The 15,771-nt window shown below is 47.5% G+C and overlaps 1 protein-coding gene across 2 annotated transcripts in view; it reads right to left on the reverse strand.

Annotated features, from left to right (window-relative positions):
• The window catches only part of Rabep2 (rabaptin, RAB GTPase binding effector protein 2), a 17,162-nt gene extending 6,480 nt beyond the window's left edge, over positions 1 to 10,682 (reverse strand). Inside the window, exons 1-5 of one of the 2 annotated variants that reach the window (XM_048460118.3) lie at positions 10,162 to 10,682; positions 9,548 to 9,757; positions 2,989 to 3,146; positions 772 to 882; positions 338 to 682 (exon numbers count right to left, since the gene is read on the reverse strand). In XM_048460118.3, the coding sequence (XP_048316075.2) occupies positions 338 to 682; positions 772 to 882; positions 2,989 to 3,146; positions 9,548 to 9,757; positions 10,162 to 10,222 (885 nt within the window). In that variant the 5' untranslated portion in view covers positions 10,223 to 10,682. The remainder of the gene's footprint in view (positions 1 to 337; positions 683 to 771; positions 883 to 2,988; positions 3,147 to 9,547; positions 9,758 to 10,161) is intronic. The other variant, XM_048460119.3, reaches the window with a different exon arrangement.
• Positions 10,683 to 15,771: the final 5,089 nt, after the last annotated feature.

Here is a 15,771-nt window from a genome sequence, read left to right on the forward strand (position 1 = left end):
TCCAAAGTGGAGAGATACCTTTTACTTCTTGCCATCTCTGCTGCCATCTTCTGGGCTACTTAAAATTTCTTCCTTTTTTCCTCACTGCTGGGGACTTACACAGGCTAGGAAGTGCTCTATCGCTGAGCCACACCCCGCCCCTTTTCAGTTTTGTTCTGGGCATTTCTCACCATAACATGATCTTCTACAGCATCCCTACTCATGCTATGCCCAACTTCCTTTGCTGGGAGGGGACCTTTCTCTCTCTCACTGGCCTCTCCACTGCAGCTTTAGTGCAGGCCCCATACATAACTGAGGGCGGTAGGAATGTCCATAGGCCCTAGCTCAGTCCACTCACCTCTACCTGCAGCTGCTCCCACTGGCTATCTGGAACAAGCTGGTACCCAGGAGGGGGTAAGTAGATGCCCTCAGGAACCAGAGTGCCAGTGGACACCAGAGAAGCCGTCTCTTCCTGCTCAGGGCTTAGGCCCTGAGTGCCTCGCAGGGAGGCAGTACTGGCTGCCCCACCGAGGGAGAAGGAAGAGATGGAAGCACTGTCGTCACAGTTGTGGGCAAAGGCCTCGGCAGCTGAGCCTGCGTCTCCACCTGGCTCCTCCAAGGCTTCCAGTGGAGGCGAGGGGTTCCTTGACAGTGGAAGCAGTTCTGTGGAGCCGTGCAGGGAGGCAGGCTGCCTTGGTCGTCTCTAGGGAACATTGCAGGGAAAAGGCTGGAAGCCAGGGTCTCGGATGCCCCTCCTTCCTTCAGTGCCCTGACGTTTCCTCTTCTCCTCACCTGGATCTCTTGGATCAGTTCTTCCGCCCTCAGCAGCTTCCCTTTCAGCTCTGCAATCTCCTGCTCCATGGGTAATACAATCTCCCGGAGCTTCTCTGAGTCTTCGTGAGCCTGGAGGGATGGGCATTGGGCAGTGACAGCCCCTCCCTCCTGAGTGAGGGCCACCAACTGTTCTAATCCTCCCTGAAGGTTACGGTCACCTGCAAGACTCCAGAACACCCGCACTAAGTGCTTCCAGGGAAAGAGGCCAAGGCCGAGACTAGCTCATCCCAACATGCGCCTTTTTATATCACAGGACCTTCGATGTTTAACGGGGCACATGGTCTCGGTTCTCCAGCATCACCTACATCTCTCAGCTGTCTGGATTAAAGGTGACCACACAACTTAGTTCTAGCTAATGCGATATAAGCGCATGTGCAGTACGTGAATTTACAGGCCAGCTCCTTAAAGATGTGCCTTTCTTTATAACTCCTTGCTGACTGGAATGTGGATATGATGCCTGGCATTCAAGCAACTACCTTGGACCATGAGATCATCTACTGGCTACAGTCAAACAGCAATAAAGAAGCCTAGGTTTCTTGTTTTAAAGAAATATTTAAGTATTTTATCTTATGTATATGCATGTTTTGCTGGCTTATATACACACATCGTGTGCATTATCTAGTGCACCTAGACACCAGAAGAGGGCGTCTGATCCTCTGGAACTAGAGTTACAGAGAGTTGTGAGTCATCAAGTAGGTTCAAAGAACTGAACCTGGATCCTCTGGAAGAGCAGCAAGTGCTCTTAACTGCCAGGTCCTCTATCCAGTCCCAGAAGTCTGGGTTTCTAATGACTGTTTGATCAGTATGGACTTTCAAGAAAAAACAACTGTTTTATTTAAACGACTGCTGATTCGTGTCTCCGATCACATGCAGCCAACCTCATCTTAACTGACACGTCACGTCTTCCCGCCTGCCTTCCCAACGCAGAAAGCTGACTGTTTCTTGACTGTCTCCTTTCAAGTTTAGGATCCTGCATGGGGTCAGTAAAACCAAACAGCCCTGCCAGTCAGTGGAGGCGCACGCCTTGAATCTCAGCACTCAGGAGGCAGAGGCAGGCGGATCTCTGTGAGTTTGAGGCCACGCTGGTAATACTTTAGTATGAATTCTAGGTCAGCCAAGGCTACATAGAGAAACCCTGTCTCTGACAAACCACAAAACAAGAAGTCCTGCCCCCGCCACATGCTCCAGCCATGCTGCATCTGTTACCGTCTCTCAGCTCATTTCGGCCTCTCGAATGCCCCAAAGTCTCCTCATTTAGCTGCACGTGTCATAGACAGGGTGTCTGACGCTGTCTGACGCCCTGGAATTCACACTGTATGTACAGCAAAATACATAGCACAGCTGTTTCCTCTGGCACTAACTAAATACTGGCCTCACAGAGCTTCTGTGAAGATCAAGTAAGGTAAGAATGCACATCGCTCACAAGAGGAAGCATCTGGAAATCCATACATCCTAGAACGTAATTGTTTTCATTGTCTCTTAGGTGGCGGTGTGACTATGTACCCTTGGGCTAGCCTCCAACCCAGAATTCTTCTGCCCAGCTTCTCCAGTGCTGGGATTATAGATATATTCCTCCATGTGCAGGTATTAAAAATATAGAAAGTGCTTGCCTAGCATGCCTGAAGAATACACACACACGCACACATACACCCTTTTCAGGTTTCTAGCTGGTTATGGTGTGCATGCCAATAAATCCCAGCACTCAGAAGTTGAAGCAGGAGACCTTTGGCAAGTTCAAGGCCAGCCTGGGCTACACAGCAAGATCCTGGTTCTTACTATGTTATCCAGGCCATCTTGAAGCCCTGGGCTCAAGCCACCCTCCTGCCTCCATCTCCCAAATGGCTAGGACTATCAGTATCTGTCACCACACCCAGTTTCCTATTGTTATTAATGATATAAAGAATGCATTATCCCATGGGGCCAAGAACAAGAACAGTTCTCACTGCCGAGCACTCAGCAGTGCCCAGTGCCCAGTACAGAAAGGGTTAGTTGCTTTCCTCCACATGACTGACCTTGTTTCTAGAGGTAAATAACCTTGGTCATGTCTAGCAAGGATCCTGCTAAGCACTCTGCGTTCTACCTGGAGTCATTACTGTGTCCAGTGACAGGCAATGAAACACTAACTATCACTACTGTCCCAACCCCCAGGGATAGGGCAGTCTATCCCACCCCAACCTTTTCCATTTGCTTCTCCAAGGAGTCCAGGGGATGGGCCCGGGCCAGCAGCTGTTTGAGGTGGCCCAGCTCTCGATCCTTCTCCTCAGAGTCCTGCTGCTGCTGCTGCCGCTCCTGTTTCAGGGCTGCGATCTGGGTCTCGTAGCTGCTGATGGAGTCTGTGGGCAGGAAGGATGGGTGCTTGGTGCCTGCCCTCTCCCAGGTGAGCAACTGCAGCAGTTACCATGACAGCTGGTGGTGGAGCCGGGCAAGACCTCAGCACCTCTGTGCACTAGCGTCCTCAGGAGCAAGTTTCAGGATGACGTGTAAAGTGTCAATCATTTGGCATACAATAAGGAGCAATTGCACAGTATGCTGCTCAGATATAGTACAGCTGAGGAACTGGCCCCAGGATACTAAAACCAGGCAAGTATGAGGCCTATTAGTAAAAACAAAGGAAACAAAATATCATAAGGGCTAAGACCAGAAACTGAGCCCACGGCCATCCCAGCACAGCAAACAACAAACCAGAATCCCTAAAATCCAAGCTGAAAAGCCACTTCATAGGAGACTGTTTGGTATATGCAGAAAAGAAAATTGAAAGTATTCCTTTCAAATCATTCATAAGACATAAATTCACTCAAATATGAGTCTTCCACTTTGCCAGGAGTTAACTTGACAAAGGAATAGATCCTTGTGGTTAGCTTAGGTATAGTGGAAGCCACGGACAAGCATAGCCTGCAGGTCAGCGTGAAGGGAGAGCCGGCTAAATGATGCCCTGGAAGACTGACAAATTGGGCCGGGCGGTGGTGGTGCAGGTCTTTAAACCCAGCACTCGGGAGGCAGAGGCAGGCAGATCTCCGTGAATTCGGGGCCAGCCGGGTCTACAGAGTGAGTTTCAGGACAGGCTTCAAAGTTACAGAGAAAATCTGTCTCAAAAAACAAGACCAAGCAAAAGATAACGAAGTTGGGCAGAATGGTCACTGACAATTTCCAAGTAGTCAACAGCAGGCTGATGGGTGTATCTACAGTCCCCAAATGCCAACTTCCCTTTCTCAAGCACAGTGTGACATTATCTTGATTTTGTGGCTAAAACAGGACCTGGACTCTAAGACAAGCCAAATACAGTCCAAGGCTCAGCCTGTGCACCCTGTGACAGAAACTGCAGGTAGACTGCAGTATGAGCTGGAATATTAATTAATTAATTTATTTATTAGGCACGGTTTCTATGTGTAGCTCTGGCTGTCCTGGAACTCACTCTGTAGACCAGGCTGGCCTTGAACTCACAGAGATCCACCTGCCTCTGCCTCCTGAGTGCTGGGATTAAGGATGATACCACCCAGCAATTTGGAATTCTTTTTTTTTAAAGATTTATTTATTTATTTATTATGTATACAGTGTTCTGTTTGCATATCTGCCTGCAGGTCAGAAGAGGAAGTGGACACCAGATCTCATTAAGATGGTTGTGAAGTACCATGTGGTTTCTGGGAATTGAAGTCAGGATCTGGAAGAACAGTCAGTGCTCTTAACCACTGAGCCATCTCTCCAGCCCCCATGCAAGCTGGAATTCTTATTATGGAAGTTGTCACTTTCTCTGTGACTTATGCACAAGGGTAAACTGTACCATTGAAGAACCAATTACGGTAGCAGAGAGATGGGCATGGTGATACACCCTTTAATCCCAGTATTCAGAAGACAGAGGCAAGTGGTAAGGATGTGCAGTGAGAAGGCCCAATCCCCAACTATGGATCCCAAAGGAAGGTCAGGTGTGAGCCTGACCAGGAAGGGAAGGCAGAGCGAGAGGACCACCATGGGCTGGTGTGTCTGCCCAAATGTAAGGGTACACAAAGGATGTAAGAAAGGGTGCAAAAGTGATGAACATGGCTCTTAAGGCTTTGAATGCCAAGCTAAGGGGTCTGGTAGAAGGAAGGGGTGTGAAACAGACATCAACATTTTGTTTTTCCTCTGTTGCTTATTCATTTATTTTGCTTTTTTCAAAGCAGGCCTGAAACTTGAGACGCTTCAGACTCTGTTTCCTACATGCTGGGATTACAGGTGTGTGTTACCATGCTGGGGTTACAGGTGTGTGTTACCATGCTGGGGTTACAGGTGTGTGTTACCATGCTGGGGTTACAGGTGTGTGTTACCATGTTGGGGTTACAGGTGTGTGTTACTATGCTGGGGTTACAGGTGTGTGTTACTATGCTGGGGTTACAGGTATGGGTTACCATGACTGCCCAATGTTTATTTTTTTGAAATAGTATCTGACTGTGTAGCCCTGGAATTCACTATATAGACCAGGATGTCTTGGAACTCAGAGATATCCCCCTGCCTCTGCCTCCCGAGTACTGGAACTAAAGGCATACACTACCATGTCTGAAAATCTGAGGTCCATATCTGGGATCCACTTGGTAGAAGGAATCAATTCCCACAAGTACTCCATCACAGACACACACACACACACACACACACACACACACACACACACACACACACATTCTCTCTCTCTCACACACACACACACTCTCTCTCTCTCTCTCTCTCTCTTCTTTTCCATTTTCTCTCTGGCACGTGTTTGTGCGCGCGCGCACACACACACACAATAAATACAATAAGCATGTAAAAATTGTTATGTAATTGCATGTAATCATGTGCCAAATTACATGTGGCAGTTAGAAGGATAATATTCAGGGCTAGGTTCTGGCCTTCTACCATGGTCAGGCAGGTTCTCTGGTTTCTGCTGTAAGGGGTAGAGGTCAGAGAACAACCTGGAGAGCTGACTTTCTCCTTCTACCCTGTGAGTTCTAGGAATTCTACTCAAATCATTACGCTTTACCCGCAGTGCTATCTCTGGTCCAAGTTTTGTCTTAACATGTACTAAAGTTGTGCTGGGTGGTGGTGGCGGCGCACGCCTTTATTCCCAGGACTTGGGTGGCAGAGGCAGGTGGATCTCTGTGAGTTCAAGGCGAACCTGGTCTATATGAGCTAGTTCCAGGACGGGTTCCAAAGCTACAGAAAAACCCTGTCTCAAAACAAACAGGAAGAAAGAAAGAAAGAAAGAAAGAAAGAAAGAAAGAAAGAAAGAAAGAAAGAAGTCGACAAACTGTATAAGTTAAAATTTGCTGCTATGTGGCTGTATCACTCACTCACAGGCATGCAAGTGAACCTGTTTGTGATTCTGTGCTTTTCCTGTAAAACAGTCAGATAATAACCCCTGCTTCTAAGAGTTTGTTAAGATTAAACACAGCCAAAGATGGTAGCTCCTATCCAAAACTCTAGTACCTAGGAGGCTGAAGCAGGGAGGTTACTGATATGGGATTCCCCTTTGGATGCTGTGAATACCATTGGTTAATAAAGAAACTGTCTTGAGCCCATGATAGAGTAGAATAGAGCTAGGCAGGGAAAAGTGAACTGAATGCTGGGAGAAAGGAGGTGGAATCATGGAGAAGTGACGGAGTTGCCGGAGACAGATATGGCTGGAACCTTGCCAGTAGGCCACGATCCTCATGGTAAAATATAAAATAATGGAAGTGGGTTAAATTAAGATGTAAAACCTAGTCAATAAGAAGTTAGATCTAGGACCTGGAGAGATGGTTCAGTGGTTAAGACCACTGGCTGCTCTTCCAGAGGTCATGAGTTTAATTCCCAGGAACCACATGGTGGCTCACAACCATCTGTAATGAGATTTGGAGCCCTCTTCTGGCATGTGGGCATACATGGAGGCAGAATGTTGCATGTATACACAATAAATAAATAAACAAATAAATCTTTTTTTAAAAAAAAGAAGTTAAAGCTAATAGGCCAAGCAGTGATTTAATTAATACAGTTTCTGTATGGTTATTTTGGGAATCTGGGTGGCAGGGAAATGAATAAGCAGCCTCATACTACAGGTTACCTTGAGTTTGAGGCTATATTAGACTATAAAATGAGTTCCAGGCTAGCTTGGGTTACAGTGTAAGATCCTGATAGAAAAAAACAAAAACAAAACAAAAATAGGGCTGGGGCTGGGTGGTGGTGGCGGCACATGCCTTTAATCCCAGCACTCGGGAGGCAGAGGTAGGCAAATCTCTGTGAGTTCGAGTAAAAGAGTTAGTTCCAGGACAGGCTCCAAAGCTACAGCAAAATACTGTCTCGAAAAACCAGAAACCAAAACAAATAAACACAAAAAAATGGGGCTGGGGATGAGGATTGGTGAGTGGAGTGCTGCCCTGGCACAAACAGACCCTGGGTCAGATTCCCGTACTGCATAAAACCAGGGGTGGTGGTGCATGCTTTAATCCCAGCACATGCAGGATGAAGATCACAAGTTTAAGGCCATCGAGACAGTACAGTGGGTAAAGGGGCTTGACATGAAAGTTGAATGACCCCGAGTTCAATATCTAGAACTCACATAAAGGTGAAAGGAGAGAACTGAATCCATAAAGGCATCCTCTGGGCCAACATGTGTAGTACAGCATGTATGATAGCCCCACGGCTCCCTCTTTCACACGCACGCCTGATTCTAAATTGAAAAAAAGTGGAAGAAGTTCACATACAGTTTGAAGCCAGCTTGAGCCTTGTCTCAAAAAATTGATGAGTCAGGTGGTGGTGGTGCACTCCTTTAATCCCAGCATGCAGGAGGCAGAAGCAGGTGGACCTCTGTGAGTTTGAGGCTAGCCTGGTCTACAAAGCGAGTTCCAGGACAGCCAAGGCTATATAGATAAACTCTAGCTTGAAAATCCAAAGCCTAATTAATGAAAAAAAATAAAATAAAATAAAAAGAATACTTTATAGAGCATTTAGCTCTGTGTCTGGCATATGGTCCGTGCTCAATAAAGAGAAGCCATTGTTATAACTTAGGATACACCTTTTTCTTTGGTGTGCGTGTAGGGTAAAAAGGAGCCAAGGGAAAAAAATGCCCTGTCTCTGTCTAGACCTGGAGACCTGGGTCAAGGAGAAACACCCTAACTCTGACTTTACCCCAGGACCAGGGGTTGAAATCCCACCAATGACCGAGCTTGTCCTCAATCAGGCCACAAAAATCCACCAGTCCCAAGGTATCCTGGAAAGACCACCATCCTCCCCCCCCCCCCCCCCCCCGCAAGAAATCCTATGTAACGTCTATATCCTGTTCAGTTTGCTAATGGTCTCACCCAGGCATATACCCTCCTGGATTCTTCCCTCCCAATAAACCTCTTGAGTGAGGTTTGTTCTGCAGTGTGCCATTTTCCCTGAAGCGGAGCCCAGCTGTAACAACTTTCCTTAGAGGGGAACTGTAACACTTTCAGTGGGGAAACTTTCCCCTAGGGAGCAGAGTTGTTACACTCTGGGATCTGAGCTGAACTGTAATACTTTCACCAGGGAAACATCCGGGATCTGAGCAGAACTGTAAAAACTTTCGGAGCAGAGCATTGCTGTAACACTTTCACTGGGGAAACTTTCCCCCAGGGAGCAGAGTTGTTACACTCTGGGATCTGAGCTGAACTCTTAACACTTTCACCCGGAATGTTCAGCTGTAACAACTTTTGGAGCAGAGCATTGCTGTAACACTTTTTCCAGCGAAACTTTCTCTTAGCTAGCAGAGCTGTAAAAAACTTCTCTGCAGAAAACTTCCCCTGCCAGAGAAGAGTTGTTAAACTTGCAGTGGGGAAACCTTTCCCTGGAGAAGACCTGTAAATTGCTCTGGTATTCCTTGGCTCCAGACGGCCAGGATACTTTCTATCCAGGCTGCAATGCTCAGAGTGTGCACACTCACACAAGCCAGACTTGTGTGAGACACACTCACACAAGTATCAGGTATTTCCCTTAGTTGCTCTCAACCTTATTTTTGAGAGAGGGTTTCTTATTGACTTTGGAGCTTATTGACTTTGGAGTCTTGCTAGACTGGCTGGCCAGCAAGCTCCTAGGGATATGTCAATCTCCAACCACCAGAGCTGGGATTACAATAAACTGCCATTTCTGGTAGGGTGAGATGGAAATTTTAGGCAGTTTACTGTGGAAGCCAAGGTCAAGGGCAGACCACAGAGGGAGATCTGTGATAGGCTGGGGCAGTAGCTCAATAGAGCTGGTCAAAGCAATGCTACTGCCAGAACACAGAGGAAGGGCAGATCTGCCATCCTTGAAGAGACTCTGGTCTCGGCCCAGAGAAGGGCAGGGAATAGGGAAAGGTGGGAGACCTGAGATCAGGAAAGCTGCTGTCTATCAACCCAGAGGCCATGAGGCAGAGGAAGAGAAGGGAGGAGAAGAATGCGTTTGTATAGGGTGCTGTGGGGGCACTTCGGAAGGAAGGAAACCACAGGTCAAAACTCAAGAGAGAAGAGGCTGAGGGAAATGACAAGTTTCTGGTTCATATTCAGGGCTGATTTGACATCATCAAGGACGAGAAATGACAACCGTGAGGGAACGGGGAAAATGAGTACCACACTTAGCGGTGACTGACAAGAGTTGATGACAACACTTGTGTTTCTCCTCAGACCGGGACACAGACTTCTCTCTGCTGAGCGACATGAAGCTCACCTGAATTTCTCATCCTGCATCTTCTGTTAGAGGGACGGAGGTTGATAGTCTGGAAGGTCGGTGTGTTTGGGGGCGGGTTCCTCACCTTTCAGGATGGCCTGCAGGGAAGCCACCTCCTCTTGACACTGTCTCTGCACCGCAGCCACCGCCTCTGCCTTGGTGCTCTCGCTCACCTCCGCTACAGCCTTCATGGTTTCCATTTCTGCCAGTGCACCCGCCAATTCAGCACGAAGCCGTCCGAGCTCACTGGACTCGGATGCATCCTTTTGCCCATCTTGGGGCTGGGGATTCGGTGCTGTGGGGGGACAGGAACCAACCTTTCTTCCCATGGTTCGTAGGTCTCTTAGCACTACAGAAGACCCAGCAGCCGGGTCACCCAGTCCCAGACTCCATCTGCACTGGCCTCAGACCACTCACCTGGCCCAGCCCCTTCCCACCTCCCGCAGTGTACTGTACTAGTGTACCGCTCGACAGTCCAATCCCTTCCAGTAGCCCCGCCCCCTCTTCCGCTCCTCCCCCCACCTCTTACCTGCCCGACCCTCAAGCCCCGCCCACGCCCCAGACCCCGCCCACCTTGGCGGGTGCTGTGCCCCGCCCCCTTCCCAAGCCTCCGCGCTGGCCGGCTGCCACCAGCAGCCGCATTCGGCCCCGCCCCCCCAGCCCCCTACTCTCCACGTGCACGGCGGCGCCCTCACGCACCGATCCCTGGCCGCCGGCGCCGCCAGTCCTCACCTAGGGCTGCCGGCGCAGCTGCTGCCATCGTCTCAGCCCAAACGGCGGATTCCCGCACTCCCTAGTGATGGCACTCCCGCTTCCGGGTCCGCTCGGCTGTTTCCGGATCCGCTCGGCTGTTTCCGGATCGGGGCTGAGGGGCCGCGGTGGTGGAGGTGGTGGGGATATTGCCGAGCCGCGCCGAAGGCGTTCGAGTGGCTGCGGGGCTCGGGTCCCGCCTCTCTCTCGGGCCGCGCGTTCGCGCTTCCGCGCTTCCGCTCGTCCTCGTTCCCTGGAAGGCACGACGGCTGCCTGGAAGATCTGCGGCAGTCTTCTCTGAAGCCCGCGTGTGTGTCACGGCTCCACTGGAGCCTACGTTCTGGAACGCCGGGCCTTAGCCCTGGAGGACGCGGCGCGCGGCCTCCCCCTTCCCTCCGCTCGGCCGCCCTTCCGCCGCAGCCCGGATCGCGTTACAGCGAAACGCTGCCCAGCCCTCCCAGCACCTCCGCCCCGCGGGCCAGGGCTGGGTCGGCGTTCTGAAGCCTGGCGCAGTCGGTGGCAGAGGTGCAAAACCTGCGTGTCTCCACCCCCATTTCCATACGGCTTCCTGCAAATCCCCTTCTTCACTGCCAGGGCTGTAAATCTTTCCTCTGCAGCCTGGGTCTAGGTCAATCTCTCATTATGTGTGACCTCTCTCTCGCCTTGGAGGGTCACAGCACTTCAAATAAGTACAGAGACAGGATTCCCTTGCCTCCAAACCGGTTTTCTATAAAGGGCGCTTGAGCCTGTAAGTCCTTGATTCTTTGTGACCTCCTTCGAAGTCCAGTAAATTAACGCCACTGTACTTATACCAGGCTAAGTTCTCCAATTCTCCAGCGCTAACACCAGTCGTAAGATCCATCACCACTCCTCAACTGGCAAGATAATTCTCATCGACCCTCCCAGTGTACCTACTGGTGGACTTAGCCCAATGAAAGTCTACTCTAGCAGGCTGGGACTACACTCAGGACCCATGGGTAGTACCAAGCGTTTAGAGCAAGGGTGCCTGCAGCTGCAGGGGGAGATTTTACACAAACAATTGATTTAACCAAATCTAAGATAAGCAGTTAGCTGGGGGGACTTGCACAAGCAGGCAACTGAAGCTAAGTTAACTGGGGGCATCTTGGCCTTGGGTTCCTAAAATAGTGTTGATTAACTTTTCACAGGGCTTCCCATCAAGGAAATCAAATTCTAGTAAGACCTAAAATGGCCGCAGCAAGAATACAAGATAGAGGAACCTTTGCACTGCCTTACACTGTCACATTAGCCCCTTTAGCTAATTTTGAATGTAGCCGAAGTGATCCTGTCAACGGACGAATCAAGTCTTGTCCTGGCTTAGACTAGTCTAGCTTAAAAATGTTAGAGGGGCACACCGTTGTTCACTGATATCACAGGTGGCAAAGATTCTCATGAAAAGGGACTGAGCAATTTTTTAAATCACTGGTGATTACAGAAATGCAAATAAAGATACAGCGAGATATCGCTAGAGTCCTCTCCGAAAAGAAGAGTAATGACACCAAATGCTGCTGTCGATGTGGAGTACAGATGGTGGGAGTGTGGAACGGCGCAGCCATTCCAGGGGAAAGGGCATGGCAGTCTCTAAGAAAGGCAGCATGAGTGGTTGGGGAGATGGCTCAGTGGGTAGGAGCACTTGCTGCAAAAGCCAGAGGTCCTGGGTGCGTAGCATCGGTACCCGCAGAAAAGCCAGACATGGCTGTGAGGCCTCTAATCTAATCATTGAGAGGCAGGTAGATTTCTCTGAATCCCAGTCTAGCCTGGTCTACATTAAGAGCGTTCCAGGCCAGCCAGAGGTACATAGTAAGTCACTGCCTCAAAAAAATTAAACTATTTCATGTTAAAGGAAATTTGCCAGCAGATATGGTGGTGTCGGAATGTAAGATCCCACTTGGAAAGCTGCCACAGGAGAATCGGAAGTTCTGTTCCAGCCTGTGCTACATAGCAGGACCTTGTCTCAAAAACAATACTCCCTAAGACTCAAAGTTTAGTAGCTCAGGCCTGTAATCCCTGAACTTGAAAGATGGAGGTGTGAAGATCCAGATTCCAAGGTCATAATGAACTATTTAGAGAGTCTGGTCAGCCTGAGTTACTACATAAGACTGTCTCAAAAAAATTCAAACGAGCCAAAAAAAAAAAAAAAAAAAACAAAACCCAAAAAAACAGTGCAAGGTCTGTTGCCTTAGTCCTACAAACTAAGCACGTGGGAACGTGGGAGACAGAGGCAGGAAAATTGCTGTGTTTGACGCTATCCTGGGCTACATAATGAGTTCTAAAACAGCCTGGGCTACAGAATAAGACACTGCCTCAAAAAGTAAAAACCAAAGACCACCACCATCAACAAAAATAGCCAAAGCCCCATAATAACTACAACAACGAAGAATTAACTCTACCACTTGGGAGATTGAGAATCAGAGGATTCGGAAGTCCAAGGTCACTCTCAGAAAATAGCAAGTTTGAGGCCAACATGAACTATATCAGACCCAACTTAAAAAAAAAAAAAAAAAAGAACGTGAGAAGCAGTTGGGCTATATTTCCTGCTCCCTCCTCTCCTCCAGCTCCACTCCCCAGTCTCATCCCCAGCTCTGTAGCAGGCCACCTACCTACTGCAGCTTCTGCTTCCTGCTTCTCCCATCTCTAGTGGATCTCACAGATCTTCCCCTCCAAACTGCCTCCCCCCCCCCCCCATCCTGTTATCCCAGCCCTCATTCCCTGGGAACCTGCAGGCCACTCTGGTCAGGGAAATTGGTAGGCTGGCTGCAGATCCTCATCCCTCCTCTCCTTCAGCTCCGTTCCCCCAGTCTCATCCCCAGGCTACCTGTTGTGACTTTTCCTCACTGCTGGTCCCCATTGCCAGGGGCTAAACATGTCTTATGGAGCACCCTGATTTCTTCAGTCCTGGGTACCCACTCATCCCTCACCTCCTAGTCCATCTGCCTTACTAATTGTCAGCTCCCAATCCATAGAAACACGTTTTACCCAGAATCCCCAGTGGCCACACCTAGTTGGAGCCCAGAAGAATTACCTACCAGGCAACACGCACACACCACAACCTTCTAAGAATCAGAGGAGGCAGCAGAAACCAAGGAATAAAATGCTCTCCCAGCAAAGACAAAGCCAGATATCAGTGTCTAGAATTACATTCTTCCCAAACACAGATGCCTAGACACAACCATAAAAATACAATTAATAGCAGCCAGGACAATGTGACTCCTTCAGAGTCCAGCAGCCCTACCATAGTGCGCCTTGAAAAAAAAAAATGCCAACATAGCTGAAGTACAAAACAAAGGCCTTAAAACAGTCTATGAATATGATAGAGGTCCTTAAAGAATAAATGAATAAATCTCTTAAAGGAATCTATGAACGCAAACAAACAGTGGAAGAAGACAAAACAGTTTCCGAACTGAAAGTGGAAGTAGAATCAATAAATAAAACTCCAACTGAGGGAAATCTGGAAATGAAAATTTAGGAACTTAAACAGGAACCTCAAAGGCAAGCCTTACCAACAGAATACAAGAGACAGAAGAGAAAAATCTCAGGCATTAGAGACCTGTTAGAAGAAATGGATACCTCAGTCAAAGAAAATGTTAAATAAAAAAAAAAAAAACTTATGGTGCAAAACATCTAGGGAATCTGGGACACTATGAAAAGACCAATTCTAAGAATGATAGGAGTAGAGGAAATAGAAAGGTCATGGAGAGGTTTTTGTTTGTTTTCATGAGACAAGGTTTCTCTGTGTAGCCCTGACTATTCTAGAACTCTGTAGATAGAAGTTTCTGTCCCGTCCAATCCTACAGCTGTTCAATCCCAAAGAAACACACAGAGGCTTATATTAATAATAAACTGTTTGGCCTATTAGCTCAGCATTATTATTAACTAGCTCTTACAACTTAAATTAACCCATAATTCTTATCTATGTTTAGCCATATGGCTTGGTACCTTTTCTCAGTAAGACATTCTCATCTTGCTTCCTTTGTGTCAGGCTGGTGACTGCGTCTCTGCCTTTCCTCTTCACAGACTTCTCCTAGTCTCGTTGCCCACCCTATATGTTCTGCCTGGCTATTGGTCAATCAGCGTTTTATTAAACCAATAAGAGTTTTATGGTGTACAAGAGCAGAACTCACAGCAGAACCCACAGCAGAACTCACCCTGTAGACCAGGATGGCCTTGAGTTCTAGAGCTCAGAGATCTGACTACCTCTGCCTCCTGAGTTCTGGGATGAAAGCATGTGCACCACGGTCTAGGCTTTATAAAAAAAATTTTTACTTTACTTTATATGTGTGTTTTTGCTTGCATGTACATATATGAACCATATCTAGTGCCAAGGAGATAAGAAGAGGGAGTCAGATCTTCTGAAATTGGAGTTAGAGACAGTTGTGTGCCTCCATGTGGGTGCTGGGAATGAATCTGGGTCCTCTGCAAAAGCAGCCAGTGCTCTTAACCATTCAGCCATTGCTCCAGCCCTCAAAAATTATTTTCAACAAAACCATAGAAAAATATTTCCCTAACCTGAAGAAGGAAATCTCTATCAAAGTACAGGAAGCGTAAGAACACCAAATAGACTGTACAAGAAAAGGAATTCCCCTTGGCACACAATCAAAACTCCAAACATGCAAACAAAGAAAGAATATTAAAAGTCATAAGGGAAAAAGACCAAATAACATGTAAAGGCAGACCTAGCAGAATAACATTTACTGGAGTCTCATTTAGAGACTCAGTGGAGACTCTAAAGCCAAAAGAATTCTATAGGCTCTTAAGAGACCACAGATGAGGGGCTGAAGAGATGGCTCAGCAGTTAAGAGCATTGCCTGCTCTTCCAAAGGTACTAAGTTCAATTCCCGGCAACCACATGGTGGCTCACAACCATCTGTAATGAGGTCTGGTACCCTCTTCTGGACTGCAGGCATACATACAGACAGAATATTGTATACATAATAAGTAAATAAATATTAGAAAAAAAAGAGACCACAGATGACAGCCTAGACTACTACATCGAAGAAAACTTTCAGTCACAATAGATAGAGAAAATAAGGTATTCCATGATAAAAAAACAAATTTAAGCAATAGCTATCTATCAATCCTGGTCTACAGAAAGCAAAAAAGGAAAACTCCAACATAAAGAATTTAACCACACCCAAGAAAACAAAAAGAATAAATAATCCCAGACCAGCAAATCAAAACGGGAAACACACACACACACATACATACACAAGCAACAAAATAACAGGAATTGACATCTTTCAACAGCAGTGATCTCAATTTCCTAATAAAAAGACATAGATTAACAGAATAAATGTGAAAACAGAATCCATCTTGCTGCTATATTCAAGAAACACACCTTGGCGCTGGAGAGATGGCTCAGTGGTTAAGAGCATTGCCTGCTCTTCCAAAGGTCCTGAGTTCAATTCCCAGCAACCACATGGTGGCTCACAACCATCTGTAATCAGGTCTGGTGTCCTCTTCTGGTCTGCAGACATACACACAGACAGAATATTGTATACTAAATAAATAAATAAATAATAAAAAAAAGAAACACACCTTAAT

This window comes from Myodes glareolus, chromosome 7 (assembly GCF_982192425.1).
Source record: "Myodes glareolus chromosome 7, mMyoGla1.1, whole genome shotgun sequence".
NCBI lineage: Eukaryota > Metazoa > Chordata > Mammalia > Rodentia > Cricetidae > Myodes > Myodes glareolus.